Source organism: Eumetopias jubatus, unplaced genomic scaffold, assembly GCF_037043125.1.
Source record: "Eumetopias jubatus isolate StellerSeaLion01/CBP00866 unplaced genomic scaffold, mEumJub1_p1.0 scaffold_10, whole genome shotgun sequence".
Taxonomy (NCBI): Eukaryota; Metazoa; Chordata; class Mammalia; order Carnivora; family Otariidae; genus Eumetopias; species Eumetopias jubatus.
Window position 1 is genome coordinate 120,029,717 of NW_028274816.1, and position 21,290 is coordinate 120,051,006.

Genomic DNA, 21,290 nt, shown 5'->3' on the forward strand with positions numbered 1-21,290 from the left:
AAAAATAAAACATCATGCTGTACACCTTATACATGATGTTAAATGTCAATTATATCTCCATAAATCTGGGAAAAAAGCCTAGCAAAGGTTATAAACTATATGATGTGTCCTACACGACATTGTGTGAAAGGCAAAATGATAAGGATGGAAAATAGATCAATGGCTGCTGAGGGCTAGGGATTGGAGAGTTTGACCACAGAGTGGCAGTGTGAAGGGGTCTTTTTTGGGTGATGGAATTATTCTGTATCTTAACTCTGGTGGTGGTTACATGAATCTATATATTTCAAGACCCTTAGAACTGTATAAGAAAAAAGTCCCTTTTATACATGTAAATTTTAAAATTAATTTTTAAAAGTGTTCTTTAAAAAAAAGTTTTGGCTTTTTTATATGTAGAAAAAAGTTTCTTAAACTTTTTCACATCACAATCCCAAATTTGGAATCTAAGCAGATCTATGAACCTTTGCCCCAGAAAAAAAAAAATCAAATAAACACAAAATTTGAGTTTTGAATCCAGGGTAGGGGGAAGAGACAAGGATGAACACAGATTTCTGTGCTTGGCTGGATGCAGGATGGACTCTCCGATTCATAGAGATAATGTGGAAGAAATGGCAGAAAAAGAATACTTAATACAGAATAATATGCAGAATATACAGGAGAAATAGAAGATTGTCAGAGTGGAAGATTGATTTTGGAAATGCTCAGTTTGGGATACCTGTGGTACATTGAGTATTTAGCAAGTAATTGGGCATACCAGTACAGTTTGTCTGGGATCAGACAAATACTAAAGTTTTTTTTTTTTATTAAAGTGGAATAAACTGGGAGTGCCTGGGTGGCTCAGTTGGTTAAGCATCTGACTCTTGATCTCAGCTCAGGTCTTGATCTCAGGATCATGAGTTCAAGTCCCACATTGGGCTCCATGCTGGGTGTGGAGCCTACTTAAAAAAAAAGTGAACTAAACTAAGGGCTTCTCCTCTTACTATTTTAATTTAACATCATTTTGGAATTGTTGGCCAGTGAATTAAACCAAGTAAAGAAATAACATGTATAAATATAGGAAAAGTTATTTCAAAATTATCTTTATTTTTGCATTAACAAGATTATTAAGTAAAATGTCTGGAAATGGTAAACTGTATATTTTTAAACTAAGAGCTTTCTCACATGCCAGCAATTCACAATCAGAAATTATTATCATACAAAGATCTGTCTAGTAATCAATTAAAAAATTTTTAATTCTAGTGTAGTTAACACACAGTGTTATATTTGTTTCAGGTGTACAATATAGTGATTCAACAATTCTCTATTAGGTGCTCATTATGATAAATGTACTCTTTTTTTTTTTTAAAGATTTTATTTATTTATTTGACAGACAGAGACACAGGAAGAGAGGGAACACAAGCAGAGGGAATGGGAGAGGGAGAAGCAGGCTTCCCGCTGAACAGGGAGCCCGATGCGGGGCTCGATCCCAGGACCCCGGGACCAAGACCCGAGCCGAAGGCAGCTGCCCAACTGACTGAGCCACCCAGACGCCCCATGATAAATGTACTCTTAATCCCCATCACCTATTTCAACCATTTCCCCCCCACCTCCCCTCTGGTAACCACCAGTTTGTTCTCTATCGTTAAGAGTCTGTTTTTTGGTTTGTCTCTTTTTTTTCTTCGTTTTGTTTCTTAAGTTCCACATAGGAGTGACATAGGTATTTGTCTTTTTATGACTGACTTATCATTCTAGGAATAAAATTTAACATATATAGTAACAATACAGATAAAACTTTGAAACAATTGAGAGATGTATCATATTTTGCTGATTATAAATGTACTTTAACATCTCTGAAATCAAGATACATCTTCTAATTTAATTGGTTAATATTTTCTCTTTTAGTGGTAAATAAAATAATAGTGCAATATTGTTTTCTTAAGTTTGATGAAATATAGTAAAAGAAGACTTTAATTCAAGTGGCCAAACATCCCATGTTCAACTATAAGAAAATTCACTGTTGTAAAATGACAATTCTTCCCCCAAATCATTTATCAATTTCATGTAGATACCATCAAAATAACTTCAACCTGTCCTTCTCTTTTTGGTGGAACAAAATGATTCTAAGCTTCTTCTAGAAGAGAAGTGCCATGGTAATACAATTTGGGGAAAGCATATTCTTGTATATGTTTTGAATTACAATTTGGCAATGCTCACCTAAATTTACAAGCGATTGTTACTACTTGGAATTTATCTTTAAGGAATACCTCAAGGCATTTTTAGAAAAATGTATATTGTAGCATTGTTTAAAATAGAAAAAATTAGATATATAAAATTCTATAAAAGAAAGGACTGGTTAAAGAAGTTGTAGCAGGGGTGTTTGCAAAGTTCTATATATATATTTTTTTTACCTAGGTGGTGGTTACACAGGATTCACTGCATAATAACTGTTTTTTAAAAGTGTTATTTATTTAAGTAATCTCTACATCCACTGTGAGGCTCAAACTCACAACCCTGAGATCAAGAGTCACACACTCCCCCAACTGAGCCAACCAGGTGCTCCTCACTGCCTAGTTATTTATTAAGTTATATCTTTGTTCTATGTACTTTCTGTATGTATAATGTATTTCACAATAAAAGTAGCTAAAATTAATAACATCCATGTTTAGGAATACTATGAAACACTATACAATCAATAAAAGAATTGGGTAAATCTATGAGTAAGGTACTTACATATCACTCAGATTCAGCCTTGTGCTTGCATATATTTGTAGTACATTCATTTTCACCACTGAATAATATTCCACTATGTGAATATACTACAATATATTTATCCATTGTTATGACAATAGATAATTTGGTTGTTTCCTGTTTGGGGCTATTACAAATAGTAATCTATGAGAAGTCACAGGGATCTCTCCAATTATATACATCTGATGCACACGTACACATTTTGCACTAGAAACTAGAAAGAATTACTACCTGGTAAAGTATGCAAATGACCAACTATACAAGGTAATGTCAAATTTGTTTTCCAAAGGGATTAAGCCCACTGAATTCATAGCAGCAATGTACAGCAGATTCTGATACTCACAACCTCTCCAACATCTGGTATTTCAATTAAATGGTGTAAGATGGTATCTACTTGTGGTTTTGTGCATTTCGTTCATTGCTGATGGCTTGAACATCTCTTCATAAGTTCATTGGACATATGCATTTCCTTTTCTGAGAAATATATCTTTATCACTATTGTTCATCTGTCTACTGGATGGTTTGTCCTCTTAAAAAATTGTGTAAGTTCGTTATATATTCTTGATACCAATCTTTTGTCAGCTACGTGGATTTGCAATCTTCTCCTAGTTGAATCTTTTCACTCTCTTTAAGATATCTTTTGAGGAACAGAAGTTCTTAACTTTAATGTAGTGAAACTTATCAATCTTTTCGTTTAAGGTTAATACTTTTACATCTAGTTTAGGAAATCCTTTCCTATCTCAATGACACAAAATTACTCATGGATATCTCTTCCTCTCTTTCTAAAAGTTCAAAAGGCTTGTTCCTGACATTTAAGTCCTTAAACCTTCTGGAATTGATTTATATAAATAGCATATATATATATAATATAAATAGAAGTCTAGTTTTATTCTCTTTTGCATATGAAGGAACAACCAACACATTCCAAAGCAACCAGAGATTAATTACCTGGAAAGTAACGTTTTTGCTGTTCTTTCAGACATTCAAAATTCTTATGAGTGCACACAGTCCTGCTACGTGGTGTGCTGGATGACAAACTCAGTGCAAGGACCATCTCAGAAAATCTGGAAAGATCTTAGGAAACAAGAAGCAAGAGTTCAATATGCAAAAAGGCAGACGCCAACTTATAGCTGAGCTGTGTTGCAAAGCCTTTCACTTCATCTTGGAACTCAAAGCTTTGGCCTGCAGATCCTTGTGTCTACATCCTAAGTCAGCTTAGGAAAGCCTACTTATATCTTGGGGGAGTGGGGGGATGTACCAGTATGGAGCACTAGTTTTCATTTTTCATTTTAATTGTATTCTATTGAAACAAACTTTATATTTTTAGAATGTTTATGTTTTTAAATGTAGTTTTAGAAGGTAGAAAGGTCAATAGATACAGATTTCTGAGAAGACTCTGAAATGGACTTTGTTTTTCTGGACTTCTGGAGAAGTTATCACTAATTTATTTTGTCCAATTTCATCCTGGGCTTTCATTTTCCAAGGGGGATGCACATCACCAACACTTGCTTTGGTTTATCAGTCATGGTTAGCATCACATGTGCTCTGAAAAGGAAAGGTCAGAAAGGAAGGGGCCAGCCATGGATAGGTCGTATTTGAGTTCAGAATGGAAGTGGGGCAATGAGAAAGGGAGAATGTTTAATTCAGGCAGGGGAAAAGTGGCAGTATACTCAGGCAAATGGAAAGGCAGGGAAAAGTGGCAGTAAGTTAAAGAGGACACATATGTATGTGTGGAAGAGAATTTCCTAAATAATTAAATGAATTCATATTCAGAAAGGAAAAGAAGAGACCTGAATAAGAACACAAGAAAGGGTATGAAAATAAAAATTACTAGGTCAGACAGCCCCCTGCACCAACCTCTAGTAGGTCTACTAGCCCAAGGCAACATCTTTTTGTTGAATGCTGGGTATTCAAAATGGGCAGAGGGAATGAAGTGCAGTGACCTACCAACTGTAGCAATTGGAAAGAATAAATCAAGCATCTGCAATTCAGAGAGTACCTCTCTTTCCCTAGATTCTAAAATAATATCCCCCTTCCTCCCTCCCCACCTCTCCCCCTTGCCCCCAGCGAACATTGCAATCATTGTGGATTCTTCTCCCTGACCTGGATCAGCCTCCATCATCCAAGCTATCCATTCCTTTGTGACCAGCTGTTTCACACGATTGTCCTTCACCTGCCAGGAACTTGGCACTTTGGCAAACACTGCACAGCAAAATCGTTCCACCTTGATTGCACAGACATATCCATGGAGGGCCCCTTTATTGTGCACTTCAAGGAATTTGACAGCATATTTTATCTCATGCCTCTGTGTACAGAAATGATGGACAGGTAGTTTCCTAATACAGCAATCAATAAAATGAGGCAAGGCGACAAGATCTACTTTCTCCTTTTCACATCCAATGACTTGCTTGGTCTCATCACACACACCAAAAAATATATACCCTCCTTCGGTGTTTGCAAATGCAGACACACAACTGGGGAGACTCTCGTTAAAGCACTGGGACACCTCTGTTGAGAACATTTTAAATTCAACGTGGAGGGACGTAGTAAAGTTGAGCTCTTCTAGGAACTGAAGGTGAGTTCTAGCAAATAAAGCAGCAGCTGAGGCCCTTATGTTACCATCATCTTGTACACCAGCTCGAACTTTCTGGGGACTTAACGAACTGGAATCATTAGTATTCACAAGAGTCTGAGTTCTCCCTTTGAGGAACGCCAGTGCTTCCTGAGAATTCATGACATCAGTCGATGCTCTGTATCTGTGGTACAGATTGGAGGACAAGGTTGCCAGTCGTACACCAGAGGCCTCGGCATTCCATGACTTCACAAAAATAAAAAAGAGGTCCCCCTGCTGCATCTCATCTAAATAGCCTTTAAAAATTGAAGGCATTTTCAGTCCTACGCCATGGATTTTGTAATTGTAGTCTTTGTTCTCAATCTCAGCCTTGACCACTCCGCCACCAGAATTCAGCAGAGCACAGATTGCATTCACGATGATTTTACTCTGTTTCTTCTGCAGTTGAGGCTTCATGTCGTTCCTTTGTTTATTCCCAAGGATGACCTTTCCTACATTTAAGACACATTCGGCAAAGTTTGTTTCCAAATCCACCTTGACACTCATCTTCTCGGCACTTGTCCCGTTCCTATCCTGAAAGGTTCTCCTAAAAAAACAGGAAGACAGAACATTAGAATAGGACAAGACGAGGGAAAGTGAGAAAACCGACAGTTTGAGGCCACTTTTCTGAAGCTGGTCACTTCCTTTCTGCCCACAGAGTTTGAAGCCAGGCTCATACATGAAGTAAGTGTGGAGGACAGGGGGAGGAGCTAAGTCTGCCGGAAGCCCACTACCACCAGAGAAATGATCAAGAGGCTATTTTTATGCTATGATTTTAGTAACTGTTTGTACCAAGATCTCTGAGGGCAGTGTCTCCCAGTTCACCTGCAGAAAACAAGAAATTGTAGATACATGAGGACTGAAGCTGGAATGCAAATGGAAGGCTTTCACTGTCAGAGGTGTCTCTGGGGTGTCTTGATGTTTATTGCTTTTCTTGGTGCTCTTTCTCCTCCCATTGAGACCTGGGCAATTCTTAGATTATTTTATAGCCCAATCTGAAGAAGGAGCAAATCTGATTGAGTTGGTAATTTGTCATTGTTGCTATGGAACAGACCCTTTAGGTTTCCCTGGTCCAAGCAGTTCTCATCTCATGCAAAAATATATGTAAATTAAATATAAGTATATATACAATTTGTTTGAAACTAACAGACAAATTATTGACTGTTTGGATCAACCAAGCTGGCGGGTACAGGTGGGCTTTTGACATTTCCTAAACTGAGTGACAGTGTGCAGACACACCATCTTTGCCAACCACACCTCAGGACAGAAGAGCAAGTGTGAGTGATGCACATCCCCACAGCTGCCAATATTTGATTCATCCGTGGCAACTGAGGAAAGAGAAGGAGCAACTAGACCAACTCACACATCATTACACAATCCTCTATCAAGGGTACTTTGCTGTGAACGAAGCTGTCATGCTATCTGACACCGCCCCCCCCCCAACTTCCTTCCTCAAAAGCTCGATGCAGGGAACAAAAGATCCAACCCAAGAGAGAAGCAAACACAATCCCCTGGACAAGTGTGAAGGGAGACCCCAGAGTGACAGCTGTGGGGCAGGCCTAGAAGATCACCAGCCAGAATGGGAGCAAGATGGCAGCAGACTTCAGTAGGTGGCACGTGAGACTGTACAGCTGATGGACTGCTTAATGAGTTAGTCAGCTGAAGAGGTAGAGAGTTTGGGGGTGGATGAGTAATAGGAACTTAGGAAAATATGTAAACACAAAGATAAGACAATAACTCTAAGTTTAAAATGAAAAATAGTATAAAGGAGAAAACATAGCCATAAGCCATGATATGGCATAGCTGTGAACAAAATGACAATCATAATGTTATCAACTCTCAATATTGTTCTGATCAGAAATGGTATCATCATACTGGCAGGATGTGGGGAGAGAAAGGGTAGTGAAGTGTGAAAGGGTAGTGAAGTGGGAGGGAGCGAGATCAGCTCTGGAAAAAGACAGTATCTAAAAGGGGACAGGGGAGATGTGTGAGCATGAGCATGTTGTTTAGAAATATACTTAACATTGCTTGAAAGAAAAAGCCAAAGAGGCAAGAGGTTGCCTAGAGAGCAGAAGAAGGAGGCAGAATAAAGGGCCACTGATTTTCTCACTATGTCTTATGAAACTTTGACTTTCAAAACTAAATATAAGAGACTTCCACTCCCAGACAGAACAGAATACCAGGGACCAGATTACTTTCCTGTCTGAAACAACAAAAATACTTTTAAACAAATAATGGCTGGAAATTTTCCAAATTTGATGTAACGTGCAAAAAATTAAGATCAAGATCCAAGATATTCAACAAGCTCCAAGTACTAGAAACACGAAAACTACACCAAAGTGCATCAAAATTTAGTTGATTAAAGCCAAAGATAAAGAGAAAATCTTCAAAGCAACCAGAGGAAAAAGATACATTACACAAAGAACAGAGAATGACGTTAGAAGTTTTTGTCAGAAACAAAGCAAAAAGATAATGGATCAACATCTTTAAACCAATGAAAGAAGAAAAGAGAATTATGAACCTAGAGTTCTATACCCAGGGAGAATACCTTTCAAAAATTCCGTTAATAACAAGAAGACCATCAATTTTTTAAATGGACAAAGGACTTGAACAGATGTTTTTCCAAAGAAGAGGAACAAAGACCATTAAGCATGTGAAAAGGTGCTCAATACTATTAGTCATTAGGGAAATGCAAACCACAACCACAATGAGATACCACCTCACACCTATTAGAATGGTGATGGTGATGATGATGATGGTGGTGGTGAGAAAATGAAAATAAGAGTCAGTGAGGATTTAGAGAAATTGGGATCAGCATACACCGCTGGTAAGAATGCAAAATGATGCAACCATTGTGGAAAGTAGTTTGGAGATTCTTCAAAAAGTTAAACAAAGAATTACCATAAGACCCAGCAATTCTACTCTAAAGTACATACCAAACAGAATTAAAAACAGTTACTCAGGGAGGCGGCACAAAATGGTGGAGGAATAGGAGACCTGGATTTCGTCTGGTCTCAGGAATTCAGCTGGATAGGGATCAAACCATTCTGAACGCCTACGAACTCAACAGGAGATCAAAGAAAAGAATAGCAACAACTCTCTGAACAGAAAAGCAACCACTTTCTGGAAGGTAGGACGTGCGGAGAAGTGAATCCGAGGCGATATTCGGGAGGATAGACGGCGGGGGAGGGGGCCTCCGTTGGCCACTTCTGGCAAGTGCTAGAGCCGCGGAGCACAAAATCGGAACTTTTAGAAGTTGGCTCCGCGGAGGGACGTCGCTCCAGTGGCTAAGCGGGGGGTGGAACCCTTGCGGGACAGTGTGGTCTCAGGACTTTCGGGGTCACAGAAAGACCGGGGGTGCCTGAGTGCGGCAGAGCTCCCGGGTATTGGAGCGGGGAAGCCGGCTGCAGAGACGGAGCCGAGGCGCGGGCTCGCAGCTCGGGGTGGCCATAAACTGTGATCCGCGGCCCAGTCGGGCCACTGCTCCTCCAGCAGGGACCCAACAAGCGGCAGATCCAGGGAGACTCCCCTTCCTTCCCGGGGAGGAGCGGCGCGGGAACGCACCGCAGGGATCTGCTGGGTTTGGAGACTGCACACGGGGTCGGGAGCCAGAGATAGAAACGCTCGGTCACAGGCCGGGTGAGCACGGAGTGCGGCTGGAGACCAGGGAGACAGGAGTGACTGCTTTTCTTTGGGGGCACACCGAGGAGCGGAGCCCCGAGTTCTTGCTTCCTCTGGGGCGAGATTGGGAGGCAGCCATTTTCACTCTCATCCTCTAAAGCTGTACTGAGAGCTTGCAGGGAACAAAAGCTCCTGAGAGCAAACCCGAGCAGCTTGCTTAGCCCGGACCGACAAGAGCGGGGCACTTCAGCCTCCGGCAAAGACATTTGGAAACCACGGCAACAGGCCCCTCCCCCAGAAGATCAGCACGAACAGCCAGCAAGCCAAGACCAAGTTTACCGATCCAGGAGAACGGGAGAACTCCAGCGCTAGGGGAATACTGCACATAGAATTCATGGCTTTCTTACCATAATTCATTAGTTTTTCAAAGTTAATTTTTTAACTGTTTTTTTTTTAATTTTTCTTTTTCCCTTTTTCAACCAACATCTTATTAATCCCTTTTTTAAAAAAAAATTATTTTTCATTTTTAGAGTCATATCCTATCCCTTCATAGTAGTTACCCTTATTTTTGGCATATATATATATATATAAGTTATTCTCTCTTTAAAATTTTGAGATACAGTTTCTTCTAACAGATCAAAATATACCCTAAATCTCTAGTGTATGGCTTTGTTTTAGTCTCCTGCCTGATCATATTCTCTCCCACTTTTTTCTTTCTTTCTTTTTCTTTCTTTCTTTCTTTCTTTCTTTCTTTCTCTTTCTTTCTTTCTCTTTCTTTCTTTCTTAAATCCTCTTCTTTCTTTTTTCAAACAACTTCTTATCAATTCCTTTTATGAAAATTTTATAATTTTCATCTTTAGAGTCATATTCCATCCCTTCATTGTAAGAACCGTTATTTTATACATATGTAAGTCTTTCTTTCTTTAAAATTTGGGAGGCACATTCTTCTAACAGACCAAAATACACCCAAAATCTAGTGTGTGGCACTGACCTATTCACCAGCCTGATCATATTTGATCATATTCTGTTTTTTATTGTTTTCTTCTGCTTTTGTTTGTTTTTATCTTTTTCTTTTTTTTTCTCTTTCTTTCCCTTTCTTTCCCCCTGGTTTCAGGTCTTTTCTGATTTGTCTAGAGTATATTTTCTGAGGACGTTGTTACCCTGTTAGCGTTTTGTTCTGTCATTCATCTATTCTCCTCTGGATAAAATGAAAAGACAAAAAAAATCACCTCAAGAAAAAGAACAAGAGGTAGTACCGTCTGCCAGGGACCTACTCAATATGGACATTAGTACGATGTCAGACCTAGAGTTCAGAATCATGATTTTAAAGATTCTATTAGCTGGGCCTGAAAAAAGCATGGAAGTTATTAGAGAAACCCTTTCTGGAGAAATAAAAAACTAAAATCTAACCAAATCGAAATCAAAAAGGCTATTAAGGAGGTGCAATAAAAAATGGGGGCACTAACTGCTAGGATAAATGAGGCAGAAGAGAGAATCAGCGATATAGAAGACCAAATGATGGAAAATAAAGAAGTTGAGAAAAAGAGAGATAAACAACTACTGGATCACGAGGGCAGAATTCAAGAGATAAGCGATACCATAAGACGAAACAACATTAGAATAATTGGGATCCCAGAAGAAGAAAGAGAGAGAGGGGCAGAAGGTATATTGGAGCAAATTATAACAGAGAACTTCCCTAATGTGGGGAAGGAAACAGGCATCAAAATCCAGGAGGCACAGAGAACCCCTCTCAAAATCAATAAAAATAGGTCAACACCCCGACATCTAAAAGTAAAACTTACGAGTCTCAGAGACAAAGAGGAAATCCGGAAAGCAGCTCAGGAGAAGAGATATGTAACCTATAGTGGTAGAAATATTAGATTGGCAACAGACCTATCCACAGAGACCTGGCAGGCCAGAAAGGACTGGCATGATATCTTCAGAGCACTAAACGAGAAAAATATGCAGCCAAGAATACTATATCCAGCTAGGCTGTCATTGAAAATAGAAGGAGAGATAAAAAGCTTCCAGGACAAACCAAAACTAAAGGAATTTGCAAACACAAAACCAGCCCTCCAAGAAATACTGAAAGGGATCCTCTAAGCAAAGAGAGAGCCTAAAAGCAGCATAGATCAGAAAGGAACACAGACAATATACAGTAACAGTCACCTACAGACAATACAGTGGCACTATTTTCATACCTTTCATTAGTTACCCTGGATGTAAATGGGCTAAATCAAAAGACACAGGCTATCAGATTGGATTAAAAACCAAGACCCATCAATATGCTGTCTGCAGGAGACTCATTTTAGACCCAAAGACACCCCCACATTGAAAGTGAGGGGGTGGAAAACCATTTACCGTGCTAATGGACACCAAAAGAAAGCTGGGGTGGCAATCCTTATATCAGACAAATTAGATTTTAAAACAAAGACTGTAATAAGAGATGAAGAAGGACACTATATCCTACCTAAAGGGTCTATCCAACAAGAAGATCTAACAATTGTAAATCTATGCCCCTAACATGGGAGCAGCGAATTTTATAAGGCAATTAATAACAAAAGTGAAGAAACACATTGACAACAATACAATAATAGTGGGGGACGTTAACACCCCCCTGACTGAAATGGACAGATCATCTAAGCAAAAGATCAACAAGGAAATAAAGACTTTAAATGACACACTGGACCAAATGGACTTCACAGACATATTCAGAACATTCCATCCGAAAGCAATGGAATACACATTCTTCTCTAGTGCCCATGGAACATTCTGCAGAATTGATCACATCCTAGGTCACAAATCAGGTCTCAACCAGTACCAAAAGATGGGGATTATTCCCTGCATATTTTCAGACCACAGTGCTTTGAAACTAGAACTCAATCACAAGAGGAAAGTCAGAAAGAACTCAAATACATGGAGGCTAAAGAGCATCCTAGTAAAGAATGAATGGGTCAACCAGGAAATTAAAGAAGAATTTAAAAAATTCATGGAAACCAATGAAAATGAAAACACAACTGTTCAAAATCTTTGGGATACAGCAAAGGCAGTCCTGAGAGGAAAGTATATAGCAATACAAGCCTTTCTCAAGAAACAAGAAAGGTCTCAAATACACAACCTAACCCTACACCTAAAGGAGCTGGAGAAAGAACAGCAAATAAAGCCTAAACCCAGCAAGAGAAGAAAAATAATAAAGATCAGAGCAGAAATCAATGAACTAGAAACCAAAAGAATAGTAGAACAGATCAATGAAACTAGGAGATGGTTCTTTGAAAGAATTAGCAAGATTGATAAACCCCTGGCCAGACCTATCAAAAAGAAAAGAGAAATGACCCAAATTAACAAAATCATGAATGAAAGAGGAGCGATCACAACCAACACCAAAGAAATACAAACAATTATAAGAACATATTATGAGCAACTCTATGCCAGCAAATTAGATAACCTGGCAGAAATGGGTGCATTCCTAGAGATGTATCAACTACCAAAATTGAACCAGGAAGAAATAGAAAACCTGAACAGACCTATAACCACTAAGGAAATTGAAGCAGTCATCAAAAATCTCCCAACAAACAAAAGCCCAGGACCAGATGGCTTCCCAGGGGAATTCTATCAGACATTTAAAGAAGAATTAATACCTATTCTTCTGAAACTGTTTCAAAAAATAGAAATGGAAGGAAAACTTCCAAACTCATTTTATGAGGCCACCATTACCTTGATCCCCAAACCAGACAAAGACCCCATCAAAAAGGAGAATTACAGACCAATATCCTTGATGAACATGGATGCAAAAATTCTCACCAAAATACTAGCCAAGAGGATCCAACAGTACATTAAAAGGATTATTCACCATGACCAAGTGGGATTTATCCCTGGGTTGCAAGGTTGGTTCAAGATCCACAAATCAATCAACGTGAATACAATACATTAACAAAAGAAAGAACAAGAATCATATGATCCTCTCAATAGATGCAGAAAAAGCATGTGAAAAAGTACAGCATCCTTTCTTGATCAAAACTCTTCAGAGTATAGGGATAGAGGTTATATACCTCAAGATCATAAAACCCATCTATGAAAAACCTACAGCGAATATCATTCTCAATGGGGAAAAACTGAGAGCTTTCCCCCTAAGGTCAGGAACGCGGAAGGGATGTCCACTATCACCACTGCTATTCAACTTAGTAGTAGAAGTCCTAGCCTCAGCAATCAGACAACAAAAAGAAATCAAAGGCATCCAAATCAGCAAAGAGGAAGTCAAACTCTCACTCTTTGCAGATGATATGATACTTTATGTGGAAAAGCCAAAAGACTCCACCCCAAAACTGCTAGAACTCATACAGGAATTCAGTCAAGTGGTAGACAGAAATCAGTGGCATTCCTATACACCAACAACAAGACAGAAGAGAGACAAATCAAGGAGTCGATCCCATTTACAATTGCACCCAAAACCATAAGATACCTAGGAATAAATGTAACCAAAGAGGCAAAGGATCTGTACTCAGAAAACTATAAAATATTCATGAAAGAAATTGAGGAAGACACAAAGAAATGGAAACACGTTCCATGCTCATGGATTGGAAGAACAAACATTGTGAAGATGTCAATGCTACCTAGAGCAATCTACACATTCAATGCAATCCCCATCAAAATACCATCCACTTTTCTCAAAGAAATGGAACAAATAATCCTAAAATTTGTATGGAACCAGAAGAGACCCTGAATAGCTAGAGGAATGTTGAAAAAGAAAAGCAAAGCTGGCAGCATCACAATTCCGGACTTTAAGCTCTATTACAAAGCTGTCATCCTCAAGACAGTATGGTACTGGCACAAAAACAGACACATAGATCAATGGAACAGAATAGAGAGCCCAGAAAATGGACCCTCAACTCTATGGTTAACTACTCTTCGACAAAGCAGGAAAGAATGTCCAATGGAAAAAAGACAGTCTCTTCAACAAATGGTGTTGGAAAAATTGGACAGCCATGTGCAGAAGAATGAAACTGGACCATTTCTTTACACCACACACAAAAATAGACTCAAAATGGTTGAAAGCCTAAACGTGAGACCAGAGTCCATCAAAATCCGAAAGGAGAACACAGGCAGTAACCTCTTCGACCTCAGCCGCAGCAACTTCTTCCCAGAAACATTGCCAAAGACAAGAGAGGCAAGGGCAAAAATGAACTATTGGGATTTCAGGAAGATAAAAAGCTTTTGCACAGCAAAAGGAACAGTTAACAAAACCAAAAGACAGCCGACAGAATGGGAGAAGATATTTGCAAATGACATATCAGATAAAGGGCTAGTATCCAAAATCTATAAAGAACTTATCAAACTCAACACCCAAAGAACAAATAATCCGATCAAGAAATGGGCAGAAGACATGAACAGACTTTTTTCCAAAGAAAACATCCAAACGGCGAACAGACACATGAAAAAGTGCTGAACATCACTCGGCATCAGGGAAATCCAAATCAAAACCTCAATGAGATACCACCTCACACCCGTCAGAATGGCTAAAACTAACAAGTCAGGAAAAGACAGATGTTGGCAGGGATGCGGAGAAAGGGGAACCCTCCTACACTGTTGGTGGGAATGCAAGCTGGTGCAACCCCTCTGGAAAACAGTATGGAGGTTCCTCAAAAAGTTGAAAATAGAGCTACCATACGATCCAGCAATTGCACTACTGGGTATTTACCCCAAAGTTACAAATGTAGTGATCCAAAGGGTATGTGCACCCCGATGTTTATAGCAGCAATGTCCACAATAGCCAAACTGTGGAAAGAGCCAAGATGTCCATTGACAGATGAATGGATAAAGAAGAAGTGGTATATATATACAATGGAATATTATGCAGCTGTCAAAAGGAATGAGATCTTGCCATTTGCAACGACGTGGATAGAACTGGAGGGTGTTATGCTCAGTGAAGTAGTCAATCAGAGAAAGACATGTATCATATCACCTCACCAATATGAGGAATTTTTTTTATTTTTTATTGTTATGTTAATCACCATACATTACATCATTAGTTTTTGATGTAATGTTCCATTATTCATTGTTTGTGCATAACACCCAGTGCTCCACGCAGCACGTGCCCTCTTTAATACCCATCACCAGGCTAACCCATCCCCCACCCCTCTCCCCCTTTAGAACCCTCAGTTTGTTTTTCAGAGTCCATCATCTCTCATGGTTTGTCTCCCCCTCCAATTTCCCCATCTTCATTCTTCCCTCCTGCTATCTTCTTCTTCTTCTTCTTCTTTTTAACATATATTGTATTATTTGTTTCAGAGGTACAGATCTGTGATTCAACAGTCTTGCACAATTCACAGAGCTCACTATAGCACATACCCTCCCCAGTGGATGGGGTGGCTGGGTGATAGGTACTGGGGAGGGTATGTGTTATGGTGAGCGCTGTGAATTGTGCAAGACTGTTGACTCACAGATCTGTACTTCTGAAACAAATAATGCAATATATGGTAAGAAAAAAAAAGAAGAAGAAGATAGCAGGAGGGGAAGAATGAAGGGGAGGAAATCGGAGGGGGAGACGAACCATGAGAGACGATGGACTCTGAGAAACAAACTGAGGGTTCTAAAGGGGGAGGGGGTGGGGGATGGGTTAGCCTGGTGATGGGTATTAAAGAGGGCACGTTCTGCATGGAGCACTGGGTGTTATGCACAAACAATGAATCATGGAATACTACATCAAAAACTAATGATGTAATGTATGGTGATTAACATAACAATAAAAAATTTAAAGAAAAGAAAACAGGTACTCAAATCTGCCAGATTCAAATAGGTCATGAATGTTCATAGCAGAACTATTCACAATAGCCAACAGGTGGAAATAACTCAAATGTCTATCAGCAGATGAACGGATAAACAAAATATTCTACAATCCATTCAATAGAATATTTTTCTGCCATAAAAAGGAACGAGGCTGAGTGAAATAAGTCAGTCAGAGAAAGACATGTATCATATGATCTCAGTGATAATGAAGAATTCTTAATCTCAGGAAACAAACTGAGGGTTGCTGGAGTGGTGGGGGGTGGGAGGGATGGGGCGGCTGGGTGATGGACATTGGGGAGGGTATGTGCTATGGTGAGTGCTGTGAATTGTGCAAGACTGCTGAACCACAGACAGACCTGTACCTCTGAAACAAATAATACATTATATGTTAAAAAAAAAAAAAAGATAGCAGGAGGAGAAGAATGAAGGGGGGGAATCAGAGGGGGAGACGAACCATGAGAGACTATGGACTCTGAATAACAAACTGAGGGTTCTAGAGGGGAGGGGGGTGGGTGGATGGGTCAGCCTGGTGATGGGGATTAAAGAGGGCACATTCTGCATGGAGCACTGGGTGTTATAAGCAAACAATGAATCATGGAACACTACATCAAAAACTAACGATAATCGTGATTAACATAACATAAAAAAAAGGAATGAGTTACTGATACATGCTTCAACACGGATGAACCTTGAAAACATTATGCTAAGTGAAAGAAGCCAGACACAAAGATCACTGTTATGGACTGTATATTAATGTCCCCCTAGAATTCATATGTTGAAACCCTAACCCCGGGGCGCCTGGGTGGCTCAGTCATTAAACATCTGCCTTCGGCTCAGGTCATGATCCCAGGGTCCTGGGATCGAGCCCCTCATGGGTCTCCCTGCTCCACGAGAGGCCTGCTTCTCCCTCTCCCACTCCCCCTGCTTGTGTTCCCTCTCTTGCTGTGTCTCTCTCTGTCAAATAAATTAAAAATCTTAAAAAAAAAAAAAAAAAGAAAAGAAAAGAAACCCTAACCCCTATTGAGATGGATTAGCAGGTGGGTAACTAGAGGTAATTAGAGTGGCTCCCTCATGATGAGATTAGTGTCATTGTAAGAAGAGACCGAAGAGAGCTTGCTTCCTCTCTCTCTGCTCTTTCCACCATGGCAGCTGTCTGCAAACCAGGAAGAGTTTCCTCACCAGATACCACATCTGCCAGCACCTTGATCTTGGACTTCCTAGCCTCCAGAACTGTGATAAATAAACGTTTGTTGTGTAAATCTCCCAGTCTATGGTATTTTTGTCATAGCAGCCTGAACTAAGACAGTTAAATATTATAAAATTTCATTTATGAGAAATATTCAGAATGGATAATATCATTGAAACAAAGAAGATGGTTGATTGCCAAAGACTAGGAGAACAGGGGAATGGTAAGTAGCTGCTAAGTTGGGTTTTATCCGGGTGTGATGAAAATGTTTTGAAGCTTGATGGAGGTGGTGGTTGTACAATATTGTGGATGTACTAAATGCGGCTGATTTGTTCACTTTAAAATGGTTAATTTTTGTTATGTGAGTTTCATCTCAATTTTAAAAATTAATCAAAAAAAGGGAAATAAAAACTTTCTCAGACATATAAAAGCTGAAAGAATTTATTAAGAATGCAGTGTAAGGGGCGCCTGGGTGACTCAGTAGTTAAGCGTCTGCCTTCGGCTTGGGCTCCCTGCATCGCGGGAAGCTTGCATCTCCCTCTCCCACTCCCCCTGCTTCTGTTCCCTCTCTCGCTGTCTCTCTCTCTGTCAAAAAATAAATAAAATCTTTAAAAAAAAAAAGAATGCAATGTAAGAAATGGTGAAGAAAGTCTTCAGTCAAGTGGAAAATGATACTAGTTGGAAAATGAATATACACAAGGCAAGGAAGACCACTGGAAATGGTAACTACAAGGGTAAATAGATAAGATATTTTAAAGATTTAACGCTCTCAAAGAATAAAACTGGAATACTAACATCAACTGATTTCAATTAATTAGCTTATTATACAGTTACAGTAACCAAGATAGTGTAGAACCAGTATAAAGACAAATAAATAGATTCATGGAATAAAGAGTCTGGAAATAGACCCACATACATACGGATAGGAAGTGTTAATTTTTTTCAACAAATAGGATTGACACAATTGGATATCCACATAGGGAAAGAAATGAATTCATATTTGACACCATTTACAAAAATGTATTTAAAATGTGTTACAGACCTAAATGTAAAACCTAAGACTATGTGGAACTAAGTGAATACTGCCCAAATACAATAATGAGAGGCTATTTATGGAGAGCTCACTGTAACAAGGGAGTCAGCCACCATCACTTGTGATGGCAGAGACTCAAAAGCAGGCAGAGGAATGGGAAAGCTTTATAGTGAGAGAGACAGAGAGAGAGGGACAGAGAGAGAGAGGAGGTTCAGAGATGCTCTGATCTGAGATTGGTCTTCTAGGGAAACTGGAAGTGAGCTTACTAGAAGTGGTACATCTTCTGTGACGGTTTGGGAGCCTGTTTAGCTTTCTTTGTTTTGTTTTGAGTTGGAAGTGGAGACAAATATCAGAAAAGCTGGAATTTATTAACTAAGTCCTAGGGCGCCTGGGTGGTACAGTCAGTTAAGCTACCCACTCTTGGTTTCAGCTCAGGTCATGATAGGGTCCTGAGTTGGAGCCCCTCGTCAGCTCTGTGCTCAGTGCGGGGTCTGCTTGAGTTTCTCTCTCCCTCGGCTCCACCTCCAACCTTGTGCGCGCTCTCTCTCTCAAATAAATAAATCAATCTTAAAATTAAAAAGAAAAAAAATCAAGTCCTGACCACTTTTGCTGCGAGGGTTGTAGTTTTGCTTCCAGAGGTGGTTGCTGCCATGTTGTGGGTCAAGAGTTCTGTGTTTAGGGGCTCCTGGGTGGTTCAGTAAAGTGACCAACTCTTGATTTCAGCTCAGGTCACTATCTCAGGGTTGTGAGATCCAGCCCCTTGTGGGGCTCTGTGCTGGGGGCGGAGCCTGCTTAAGATTCTCTCTCTCCCCACCCCTTCACATGCCCTCTCTCTCCTTAAAAAAAAAAGAGTTCTGTGCTTACATATGGTTTGGCCAGTGTCCATTTATATATTCAGCCTCTCAACCTCAAAACTTCTAGAGGCAAACATAGGAGAAAATATTTTTACCTTGGGTTTGGCAAACATTTTTTTAGAGATGTTACTAAATGTACACTACATAAAAGAAAAAAAATAATATACAATGGATTTTAAGAACATCTTTTTGAAAGACACCCGTTAAAAGAATTCATTCTTTTGTATTTTCAAATACAAGTCGTGACCAGAAGAAAATATTTGCAAATGATATATCTGATAAGTAATTTGTATCTAGATTAGATATAGGACCCTTGGAAGGGGAGAATAAGAAAACAGAAAACCCAATTTAAAAATGGATAAAAGATTTGGACAGATATTTCACCAAAGAAGACATATGGAGAGCAAGTAAGTACATGAAATATTATTCACCATCATAAGTCATTAGGGAAATGCCAATTAAAACGACAATGAGATAGCACTACACACTTATTTTAATGGCTAATGTGGCTAACTATACCAGCTATTGGTGAGGATACGGAGAAAAGGGAACTCTCATAGGCTCCTGGCAGAAACATAAATACAACCATTTTAGAAAAGAGTTTGGTAGTTTCAAACACTTACCATATGACTCAGCCATTTCACACCTAAGTATTTCCCCATGAAAAATGAAAACATAAGTCCCTACAAAGACCTATACCTTAATGTGATTGGTAGAAGCCACAAATTAGAAAGAACCCAAATGCCCACTAACAGAAACAAATTTGGGTTGTCCATATAATGGAAGCCTACTCAGCAAGGAAAAGGAGAGAACTATGGGTACCCACAACATGAATGAATCTCAAAATAATTATTCTGAGTGGAAAAAGCCAGACAAAAAGACAGTACATATCATAGCTACTTGTATAAGGGGAGCACATCCATTTGTATAAATTTCTAGAAAATGCAAACTAATCTATAGTGACAGAAAACCGTGGCTCAGGGTGGTGGGAAGGACAGGAGAGTGGGAGGTGGGGGTTATAAAAGGGCACTTTGGGGCTGATAAGCTATGTTCACTATCTCAACTGCAGTGCTGGCTTCAGCTTGTACACTTTAAATATATGCAGTTTAGGGGTGCCTGGCTGGCTCAGTTGGTAGCGCATGTGACTCTTGTTCTTGGGGTCTGAGTTCAAGCCCGATGTTGGGCATAGAGCTTACTTAAAGAAATATATGTGCAGTTTATTTTATGTCATTAATAACCCAATAAAGCTATTAAAAATTACATGAATGATGGTGAAAAGATAAGTAAAATGTATTTTTATAATATATATAATTAGCTCAAAAACCAGTGGGAGATCGATGTGCCTTCTATTACTGAAATTCTTCCATAGATACTATATCTTTGATAGAATTATTTATCAGCATCCCAAATTGTGCTACACTCCAGATGGACACCTTGGTATGTCCCATGCTCAGTTGCTAGTAACAACCATCCCACCCTGTCTTTTCCCTTGCAAATTGTGGATTTGACTTACCAGGCCTGCCAAGTCCCCTCTCAGTGGCAATCAGCAGGGCCTCCTAACTGCCAGTGAAAATGACCTCAGCAAAACGAGAGAAAATGCTCTCCCTTCCAATACAGGTGCATAAAAGCAGGAAGTACTGAATTTCATAAAGTTGCCCTTGTAGATTTTTTTTTTTTTTTTTTTTGTCCTAGCAGGGGAATCCTCTAAAGAACCTGGTCTTCAGAGACTGTTGCTCTGGCGTATGGTCATGTCCATTAGCCTGAAGAGATACTATAACTATGAATGGTTATATACTTAATGTCTTGTCGCTATGATAATAATACTGAAATTGATTTCTGTTTTCTGATAGGCATAAACACTTGTGCATTTTCATAATCAGGCCAGGAACCGACCATCACATTTCACTCTTCTTTGATTTGCAAGTAGGTACTAAAACTTGTGATTGTTAGTTTTCTTATTTAAACAAAAGAGTTGAAAAGTTTTGTGACATTTTAAGGAACACGTCGGACGCGGGACGCTCAGGCTTAGCTGCTCCTGTGGCTACAGGAACTTCCTTCCGCTTCTGCCCCGCGCAGACTGAAGAGGAATCAGTTTCTCTTTCCTTGTAAGGCAGGCATAGCCTCGCCAACATTAGCCAGGGCCCCCACCTCCTTGTAGAAGCTTCGCTCTGAGATCTGCCATCAGTGAGGGGCCACCGTGTCCGGGCATCCCCTCCCACCATCACTCGTTCTCAAGGATTCCCTTCTGGGTCCTACCACAGTCGTGTGCAAAAGGGGGAATGGAGTCACTCACAGCAGCCTAGCCTCTGTAGACAGAATCCACGGGGGTCCTACTGGCCACTTAATGGGGGATACAGGGCTTCCCCAACCGTTGCGGGAGTCTTCCCACACTGCCCGATGCTGTTCTTTCAAGACTGACGTTGCAAGCCAGGGCCTCACAGGCATCCTCGGAACACAGTCTCTCGTAATAAAATGGAC

At 39.8% G+C, this 21,290-nt stretch overlaps 1 protein-coding gene across 4 annotated transcripts in view; it reads right to left on the reverse strand.

Moving 5' to 3' along the window:
- Positions 1-21,290, reverse strand: part of SLFN5 (schlafen family member 5) — a 41,681-nt gene that overhangs the window by 19,125 nt on the left and 1,266 nt on the right. For 3 of the 4 annotated variants that reach the window (XM_028109243.2, XM_028109241.2, XM_028109244.2), the window contains 2 exons: positions 4,828-5,882; positions 3,673-3,798 (listed from right to left, as the gene is read on the reverse strand). In XM_028109243.2, the coding sequence (XP_027965044.1) occupies positions 3,673-3,798; positions 4,828-5,842 (1,141 nt within the window). In that variant the 5' untranslated portion in view covers positions 5,843-5,882. Of the gene's footprint in view, positions 1-3,672; positions 3,799-4,827; positions 5,883-20,325; positions 20,545-21,290 lie in introns of those variants that run through there. The other variant, XM_088028362.1, reaches the window with a different exon arrangement.